Source organism: Juglans regia, chromosome 14, assembly GCF_001411555.2.
Source record: "Juglans regia cultivar Chandler chromosome 14, Walnut 2.0, whole genome shotgun sequence".
Lineage (NCBI taxonomy): Eukaryota > Viridiplantae > Streptophyta > Magnoliopsida > Fagales > Juglandaceae > Juglans > Juglans regia.
Window position 1 is genome coordinate 18,400,505 of NC_049914.1, and position 10,561 is coordinate 18,411,065.

The 10,561-nt window shown below is 35.9% G+C and overlaps 1 protein-coding gene across 1 annotated transcript; it reads right to left on the bottom strand.

Annotated features, from left to right (window-relative positions):
* Positions 1 to 1,587: 1,587 nt before the first annotated feature.
* Positions 1,588 to 9,534, bottom strand: LOC109014008 (5-methyltetrahydropteroyltriglutamate--homocysteine methyltransferase-like). The gene is made up of 12 exons (XM_018996307.2): positions 9,337 to 9,534; positions 6,736 to 7,089; positions 6,538 to 6,625; positions 5,602 to 5,729; positions 5,119 to 5,510; positions 4,576 to 4,739; positions 3,546 to 3,626; positions 3,292 to 3,458; positions 3,092 to 3,197; positions 2,740 to 2,990; positions 2,443 to 2,644; positions 1,588 to 2,135 (listed from the first exon to the last, which is right to left on the bottom strand). The coding sequence occupies exons 1-12, from the start codon at positions 9,477 to 9,479 to the stop codon at positions 1,767 to 1,769; spliced, it is 2,445 nt and encodes an 814-aa protein (XP_018851852.1). The 5' UTR covers positions 9,480 to 9,534; the 3' UTR covers positions 1,588 to 1,766.
* Positions 9,535 to 10,561: the final 1,027 nt, after the last annotated feature.

The following is a 10,561-nucleotide window of genomic DNA, read 5'->3' on the forward strand; positions in this document are numbered from 1 at the left end:
TAATGAAGTATTTTTTAATAATATTGTATTTTTTTATTTCTTTAAAAATATTTAAAAGTGTAAAAAAATACATGTAAAAAAGACAATAAAAAAAGAAGATCAATTATACCTAATGGTAGCTCCCAACTGGAGCTGGGAGCAGTAGACGTAGTACCATCCTTTTTGTATTATATACAAGCCATTGAGAACATAGTTTTAAATTTCGTACCGTATCGGCCGGTATTGCCGAAATTTTTTGTACCGGCCGGACTATATCTATTTTGTACCGGCCAAAATACCGGCCGTACCGGCCTCAATTTCCGCCAGTTTTTTATTTTTATTTTCCTTTTTTCAAACTATAAACTTATTTTTTAACCCACAATTCAGACTAGACTATTTATAATTTATATATATATGTATTTATATATAATTTATTTATATATAGACTATTATTTTGGAATATAATTTTTATATGTAATTTATTTATATATCGAGTATTCCGAAATATTATCCCGAAACGCTATCTCGAAACAGTACCGAAATATTTCGTTCCAGTGTCTTGATCGGTACAGCATTCGGTACGGTATTCAAAACATTGATTGAGAATGCTCATTCCAAACTAGGATTCTCTGCATCATGAAAAAATTTTAGTATATGATTTTGGGATAGCCCACTTACCCTTGTAACCCCTGCCCTTGCCCTTGCCACACAAGCTTCTCACTCTCTAGCAGCTGAATTCCTTAATAGCTAGTAGCTCTTCCACCAAACAGTACCAAACCCTTCTTTGCCACATTTCTTCTCTCCATTGATTCAAGATTTTTCCCGTCAATTTGTGGTAAAAAATTTTCTAAGCCATTAGGATTTCCTTTCGGAATTTTTTGTCCACTTTTTGTATTCTCTTCAGGTGGACTAATGCTTGCAATTTTTGAGTTCTATATATTTTGTTGTACATATAACATGGCAAGCCTTGCAAAATGGATAATTTGGGCATCTTTGAAATTTGCCGTCTAGATGTTGAGGTTTGAGTTTAGATTTTTCTTCTGTCTAGGTTCTTGTCGTTCGCAATTTTCTGAAGTAAGTTGATTATGGTTTAATTTCATTGATATTCTGTGATATAAAGGGTAGTGTAAGTGTGTCGCCCAGCTTTGACTGCTTGGCGTGCCCACTAGTACAAATTTCACTTTTTATTTTTAACATATTTAAATATTTTTAAAAAATAAAAAAAAATTACACCAATACATTAATAGTCACTTCATTAATCAATAAGTAAAAGAAAAAAATTAAAAAAATAAATAAATACATGAGCAATGAAAATGAGACGGTATAATAACATTATTCTTTGTGCAAATGGGTAGGATGAAGATTATTTAGTTTCTGAATCTATTTGGTGGCTTGGGTTTCTACTTTCTAAGATGGTTAGGTAATATGAAAAATTGAAGGTTTGAAATTCTAAAATCATCAGACTCATGTTGAATTCAATCAAGGACAGTAACTTTTTTGGGAGGTGGGATGGGGCAAAACCCAACAGACGTGTTGCAGCCCTATCCCTTGTCTTAATAAGTTTTAAAAATCTACGCCATTTATAATATGAAAATAGAACAGCTCATATAGTACAGAAAATACGTATAGCATAAAGAACACCACGGAGCATATTCAAATTCTAACACATATTCATTCACCTCCCAGAAAGGGAAAAGAGAAAAAAAGGATAAAGAAAAGACAGACACTTCCATCTTAACAAAACCGCATCATTTTTAAACTTTTTATTTGCTTTTCACATTCTGAACTCACTTGGAACTGGCCAGCTGTGAGCGAAGCAGCTTGGCAGCAGCAACCATGTTGCTGAGAGCTGGCTTGACTTCGGCGTACTTGCGTGTCTTGAGGCCACAATCAGGGTTGACCCAGAGGATGTTGCTCTCCAGGACTGCAAGCATCTTGTTGATTCGGTCAGCTATTTCTTCTGAAGAGGGGATCCTGGGGGAGTGGATGTCATACACTCCAGGTCCAATGCCAGCACCATATTTCACTCCCTCACGGAAGACCGAAAGAAGCTTCTCATCCGATCTAGAGTTCTCAATGGTGATCACATCAGCATCCATGTCTATTATCGAGTGAATAATGTCATTGAAATTTGAGTAGCACATGTGGGTGTGGATCTGTCCAAATACATAAGATATTAACACCTTTTCTTCTCTTTATATGCATACATAGCCCACTTTTTTTTTTTTTTCAACGTACATACATATATACACAAAAAGAGACGGACAATCTTTGAAGGTAAAAAGGAAGTCACTACATCGATTTTACGTAATTTCATACATAAAATAATTCCAGATCATAGCAGCAGATAATTCCAAAATCTCAAGAGTGTAAAATTACAGGCCTACTATTACTCAAGTTGAACCAAGAGAATCTGGGACTACTAGACTGCTAACAGACAAAAGGGAAAGAAGCAGTATGAACCTGCGTAGTGTCTTGAATGCCAGTGTTGGTGATCCTGAAGGAGTGAACAGCCCAATTTAGGTAGAAAGCCTGTTCAGACTTCCTAAGAGGCAAACCTTCTCTTAGAGCAGCCTCGTCAATCTGGATGACTGTGATACCAGCTTTCTCAAGATCCTCAACTTCGTCCTTAATGGCCAAAGCAATCTGATAGCAGGTCTCAGATCTGAAGACAGATGTCATATGGCATTAACAACTTGAAAACTCTCAGAACAAAGCACATCACATGCAAAAAAAAAAAAAAATCAGCTACTTTGTTACCTAGGCTGGTCATTTCTCACAAAGGACCAGTTCAGAATGGTAACAGGGCCAGTAAGCATTCCCTTCATAGGTCGCTTAGTATAACTTTGAGCCGTTGAAGACCAAAAGACAGTCATGGGCTTGGGGCGGCTCACATCACCATAGATGATTGGTGGCTTCACACAACGAGAACCATAAGATTGGACCCACCCATTGACAGTGAAGGCAAATCCTGATAACTGCTCTCCAAAGTACTCAACCATGTCGTTCCTCTGAATTTGTATGATATATTGGCAACAATATTAAGATTTTGAAACCTTGTATGTATGCCCTAATAGAACCACCAAACACTTCTATTAGGATGATAACTCACCTCTGGCTCTCCATGTACCAAAACATCAATGTCAAGCTCTTCCTGCAGCTTGACAACTTTGTTAATTTCTTCCTTGATAGCCTTGACATAATCTTCCTCAGAGATCCTAATATTTCAGGAAGACTATTTTAGATTAGATAAATATTCAAAATAATCACAAAAATGTTAAGACCACGTATTTATAAAAGCAGAATGCTCACTTCTTAGCCTTGTACTCCCGGCGGATTCTTCTAAGTTCCAATGTCTGGGGGAAAGATCCAATTGTTGTTGTTGGAAGAATAGGAAGGTTCAGCTTCTTCTGCTGAGCAACCAACCTGCTACTCACATCTGTGGCCCGGCGGTGGTCACAGCCCTTCAAAGCAGCAGCCTAAGCAAGAGAAAAAAGCAGTCAAAAGTAAGTGAAACTGCAGAATATTCAAAGCTTTCAGGATAAAACTGTTCATCAAACACTTACGGCTTTTTGGACAGCCTCATTTGTCACCCTTGGGGAAGATTTTCTGGAAGCCTGAGCCACAGCATTGGCAGAGAAAAATCCCTGGAGGCAAGGGAAGAATGAAATGAAAGAAAGACGATGTATGAATGTATGAAATGCTTTGACCATATTAGAGAAAAGAACCGCAATAGTCTAGATTTAAAAGGCGGAGGCAACCATCTTGTATGCATCTTGTATGGAGATTGGTTCACACCAGTGCACCACCTCTTATCGAGTGATGTCCATATCTTAGACACAATCTTACTTGAATGGAACGACGAAGCCAGAATTCTTGTGATCGTCAACTCTTATACAAGGGCCGTAAATGTATGTAGGCCACCCCAAGAGATTAAAAGAAAATTGTTTTATGAATTGTGTGCAAGGTTTTATTTCATTTTACAACATGTTTTCAAAGATGAAAGATGTTATAACTCTCTTTACTGTATGATGTATCTACTTACAAGCCAGGAAAATCAGAGTGAAAGTCTTTTACTTAGAGGATGCCTTTCAACTAGTGCTTGTAGCAAAATTGGAATTTTATGATTAGTATGTATTGAAGATTATGTTTAATATTTAAATTTCATTTTATGGATGGCAATAACGATGTGTGTTGTTTAAGTCTACTAATAAAATTAGTTTCGCTTTGGTTTTCCTGAATTCTTGAATGTTTGCACTTCAATACGTAATTATATGTAGTATCTATCCATAACATGAATAAGCGATACACTGACTGTACAAAATTATGTGTTTGTTGTATGTGTGTGTAAGCCTCAAATGGAAGAACTTGATGTAATTAATTGAGACTATATTGCAGCACCACAAGTGAAATTCTATATAAAATGGCCAAAGTTATGAACTAAATAGACCAGCGTTAGATTATACATAATTATAAAGCACTCAATAAATACAAGAAAAATTCAGTTCTAGAAGCACATTTTAGAAATTTTTTGCCATAGTCTTAGGGATAAAAAAGAAAGATAGTCAGGACTCAAGAAAATGAACAAAAGGGTACCTCATCCTCGTGTCCAGACAATGCCTTGGCCAAAGCGTTTACTTCAACAACCTTTTGTGCAGCAAATGCAAGCCATGACTTAATCTCCTTATCCAACTTTGTCTCATTCACAAGATCAACCGCAGTGTGAAGAAGAGAGCAGGATGTTGACACAACAATCCTGTCTATATAATAAATAGCATCAATTAACTCCTACACATTAAATGAATTTTGGGGGTAATTAAACTTTTCCCCCACAAACTACCACCTATTTTCACTTTGAACCATAAACTACAAAAGTTTCAATTAAACTATTTATATTTTTCAATTTGCACCCTCGATTAAGATTTGACCGTCGAGATGTATGAAAGTTTGGTCACATGACACAATCTCAATGAATATTTAAATGAAGGGTGCATAGTGAAACATATTATTGGCTTGTGGTGCAAATTGAAACTTATTTATGTTTAGGGTATCGAATGAAAAATGGGTGCAGTTTTTTGGTGAAAAGTGGGATTTACCCTAAGTTTTAGAATAATGAATAGTGCGCTCAATGATGGATACCTTTTCCAACAATGCTCTCAAGAGTCTGTAGGGTATTAAGTGAAGATGCAAAATCATTTGCCCATATATTCCTCCCATCAACCACGCCAGCAAAGAGGTACTTGCCCGAAGGAAATCCACCCTTGATCAAATCAAGGGTCTGTGGTCCACGAACTAGGTCAAAACCATAACCATCCACACCCTTCAAAGACGTAAGTGTCTTGTATGCATTGGCTGGAACATCGGCGAAGTATGTCTCAATCAAAACATGTAATCCTGCTAAAGTTGACTCTAGCTCTGAGTAGGCATGTGTAAAGGCTTGCAATTGATGAGAATCAAGATCCATTACAAGGGTAGGCTCATCAAACTGGATCCAAGTAGCACCAGATGCCTTTAGTTCAGTCACAACCTCTCTGCATAGTGTAAATCCTCAGTATAGATAACCATGGCAACACAGCTATGTAAATGTATGATCACAACAATATCGCTGAATAACAATCTTACTTATAGATGGGAAGAATCTTGTCAATTAGGGAGAGGAGGGAAAAGGATTTCTCGAGACCCTTCACTGGTTTCGATAACAGCAAGTACGAGACAGGACCTATAAGGACTGGAACAGTTTCAACTCCAAGCTGCATAGATAGGAAAACATCAGTGTACCATGAAATATATAGCGACTGATTTTAAGGTATTCTTCTATTCAAAACACACGAGTCAATTCTGTGGAAATCAACATTGAAACTCAAAATTTAACATTCTAAAAAATTAACATATTTTTTAAACATCCCATCAGCCTTTTATCTTCCTTAAATAAAATATATGTCGAAACTATCATAAGAAAAGTCCTTTATATGGACAGTTGTGAGGATAGATTCAAATGAAAAATATGCCCTTAACTTACGAAGGTTACAAATTAAGGTGATACGATAAGAGTGTGGTCATCAAGTTGGGAAGGATTGGTATGCCACATAGTGGGTTGATAAAAAATAAAATTAAAAAAAAACAACAACAACAACTGTGATTTTGTCCCATGATTATCCAATGCGCTTTATTTACCTTCAAACTTCTTTGAAGTATATGCAAAAAAATAACTTCAAACTTCTTTGAGGTTTATGCAAAAGCTAACCTAGTACGCATATCTCTGATAATACATTCCACTTGGTCGAATTTTGGAAATCCTTCGTCATTATTCTTCCATTGTGTATCAAATATAAACTAAACAATTGCACCCTACATTCAAATAAATCATAACCTAACTTTACAGCAAAATATTAATTTTAAAGATTACCTCAAATGGCAACATCTGAGGAAATGCTTATGCTCCAAACGCTAAAGCTAAACATGCAGTTATTACAACTTTGTGGAGACCACTAGTTTCCAATTTTGAAGCAAATAAGATACCATCCAAAGAATCAAATATGACAGAATTAAAATACTTACAGCTTTAGCCTCCTTGAATTCATCAACAGCCTTGTGAGATGCATAAGAAAACTTAACATCTGGTCCCAATTCCGGGACAATGTAATGGCTGCACCAACAAACATAGACGTTTCATGTTGCATGACACCGTTGACAAATATATACTTTACAAGCTTACCGACATTCTTGAAACATCAACAGAAAATACAAATTACGTACTAGTTGGTGTCAAACCACTTGGTCATTTCCATGGCAGGTACAGAGGCATTTCCCCTAGCCATAGAGAAATATACATCAAAGTCAATCTCACCGCCATTCCAACCATATCTAGGAGGAACAGCCCCAAGCATGGCTGTGGCGTCTAACACTTGATCATAATATGAGAAGGTGTTGCTAGGAATGTGCTTGATTCCAGCATCAGCCATCTGCTTCCAGATGGATGACCTGAGATCTGCAGCCACTTTTTGCAATTCCCCGGCATTGTTCTTCCCGTCCCAAAAAGATTCCAAGGCAAACTTAAGCTCTCTCTTGGGCCCCATGCGCGGATAACCAACAATGTGGGATGCCATAGCCCTGTACCACCATTTACCATGACAAATTAGATTCCCTTGTTATGTTAAAAGGACTATATCACATTTGCAAACAAACCCAATAAAATTGTTTCAACCAATAAATAATAAGAGAAAAACATAATAACATAAGTAGTTGACTTAGAAATTGGCGATCGCCAATGGTTGAAATGCATTGGCGATCATGGGGGAGAAATTGACAAAAATCTAACAGTGCTCATATATATATATATTTTTTTATCTGTAACAATGCTCATATAACATATGAACGATAATGTATAGTTCAAATCATATCAATTAAAGCTAATGTATCACTTAGTTTTTACCAATTTTAGAGTATGGTTAAAACGTTAACCCAAATCAAGAAAAAACAAATGATGAAGAGGAATCTGACAATCGAACCTTCTGCCTAGTTTACATCAAGTTTAATGCGACAAGGAGAGAGCAATAACTGTAGATAACCTGAATATTTAAGCATTAAACTACTGAATGGTAGCGAATGGAAGAGAGAGAAAAGACCAAAGACGAAAACTGTCACAATGTGACCAAAACACATTTTATTAATGAATGTGAGACTCATTAAATAAATAATACAAAGTTCCAATCTAATCCATGAATCATCCACATTTAAGATTACAAAATCAAAGCCAGAAAAAAAGAAAGAGATGATGGTCATTGAACAAGATACTACTACTACATACAGAGATGTAACACCTACACATAAGAAATCCGAAAGGTTAAAAACACTGTTAAAACACAAAGGAATAAAATGCATATCCATTGTTTGAGATAAAACCGTAAAGATGCTCTGCATTCATCTTCTGTAAAATGAATTTGTACCAGACATTAGAGCTTGGGTTTGGTGGGCAAGGCGGGATTCGTGGTTGAGAAGGAAGCTGAAAATCTGGTGGGGGGAGAGGGAATCTGGTTGAGTAGTGAGAGAGGTCTCCAGAGACTCATACTGAGTTCCAAGTCCTGCTAAAAGATAAATGGACATCTCAGAATCAGACAAAGGGTGCCCAGCAGCCCCTAAGGTTGCTGCAAGCGATTTGACTTTGTTGAAGTAGTTGGAGATAGACTCAGGGCCTTTCTTCAAGGTAGCAAGTTGACATTTGGTATGGATTAGATGAGCAGAGGATTTGGCTGCAAAGAGATTATTAAGTGTGGTCCATACCTCGCAGGAGGTGGCACAGTCAAGAACTTGTGCCAGAACCGAATCTGATAAGAGACGAATTAATAGCAGAAACTATTAATTGATCTTGTAAAAGCCATTGTGTATGGGCAAGATTTGGGTTATCACCAAGCGTGGCTGGGGGTGGAGGAAGGGTACCATCAACATACCCAAACAACTGATTCCCTTTCAGAAATGGCACTATCTGTGCCTTCCATAGAAGAAAAATTTCGATGGTAAAGTTTTATTGTAATGAAGTGTGTGGCTGAGTTAAGAAGAGAGGGATTTGTGTTTGTGTTGGTGGATTTATCGGAAGAAGCCATTGAATAGGAAGAAAGAAGAAGACGAAAAGGACGTGGGTCCATTAGTCTCTGATACCATGTTAAAACACAAAGGAATAAAATGCATATGCACTGTTTGAGATAAAACCGTAAAGATGCTCTGCATTCATCTTCTGTAATTTTCATACAACAAAACCTCAGTACAGTAGAGAATATATAGAAGCATTTCATAACAGAATTCTAAAACAAACCAATCAACTCATGACACCTAGCTAGACTATTTATCTTTTCTGTTACAAGGAGATATTCCAGAAGATTCTTTTGAGTGGAATAATTCTGCTGCCTTAACAAACACTAAGAGAGGAATCGATTTCTGGATCAGTAAAAGCCCTAACAGAGACATAAAGCACCTATACATAGAAAAACCAATAACAGAAATAATATGTAAAGAATCAAACAGCTTCTGAAGGAATTTGAATCCAAATTTGCACATACTCCATTCGGGTCATATAATAAGCACGGAATGAAACAAACAAATACTTGAAGGCTTCGCAGATCTGAGAAGGAGGCAATTGGAGTCAAAGAATAATAAAAAAAAAACTCGAAAACTTTTATGTTTCATTCCATTCGCTTCTTTTACAAAATATCTCAAAAACATCCATCCCGTAATTGAAGTCACATGCAGCTAGCGCAGATCAAAGATTGAAGCATGCATCAGGTATAAATTGGAAAACGGAAAAATTGTATCAGAGAAAGTAGATAGAAATAAAGAGAGCGTCCGTGTCTGTGAGTGTGTTACCTAGAACGGATGAAGAAGCGAAGGAAAGAGGGCCGGTTGTTTGCAGTAGAGAAAAAGAGGGATGAGGAGAGAGGGCCTTGTGACAACAGTCCCAGAGAAGTGAAGCACGGCGCGAGTCTGTGAAGGGAGAAGACTTGGTTCATTTATAGGCACTCTCCACTCACTCTCCACTCTATTGTAATTTGTACGTGAGGAGGTCCCTTTCCATGGGTTAGGAAAGAAAAGTAAAAACTAAATTTGGAGAGTAGGTTGGGCAAATTCTCAACATTTTCAAAATTTTACTAAAATATAAAATATTTTTCAATTTTAAATCTTCAATTTTTTTATTTAATCCGATTCATTATTTAAATACAAAAATAATACAATTTTTTAAAAATTTTAAAACAAAATACAAAAATCATTACAACTTTTATAAATTTCAAAATAAAAATAATATTAAAAAATAATATTCAAATAATTTTTTAATTTTATAATTTTTTTATTCAATTTTTTTTTCTCGTTTCTCAAAATTCAATAAAATATCTGAATCCAAACTATTTCACTATTATTCACAGAATTATAAAATATTTTAAGTGTCCAAACGAGTCTTAAATTTAGAGAAATGATATTTATAGTCGTGAGTGTGCAAGTGTCGTGCAGTCGCTTTGAAAAAAGTAAATAAATATGATATCCACATGAAAAGAAATTAATTTTTTTTGAGTGGACTCAACTCTTTTTCAAAACGACTGTATGACATTTGTGCATTCTACGACTGCATGTAGCATTACTCTAAATTTAATGTGTTGTTTGACTATTTGACAAATATATAATTTTTCAATGAAATGGCACGTGTCTATTTTAATATTAAGACTTTTAAAAAAAATACTTACTTATCACCTTTTTAATGATCGCTTATCAAATTGATAGATAGATTGGAGGGTTGTTCTGTCCATATAATTTTTGCCTTAATATTTTTTTTCTTTCCTTTCTTTTGAAAGGTGTTTGGATTTGTGCAGTGATCGTGTTGGATAATCAGACAAATTGTAGAATGAGCCTAAGTTAGCCAGAGAAGTATTATTATTATTTATAAATCATCTTAATTCATCTTATTTTATCTTTGAATTCAAACGAGCCTAAGTTAGCCAGAGAAGTAAGAATCTCTTGACGAATATGTCATCATTCTCGTAACGCGTACTTGAAAGTTTGAAACGATCCATGTGTGGCCACTTGGGCTTGCCAAATGGTG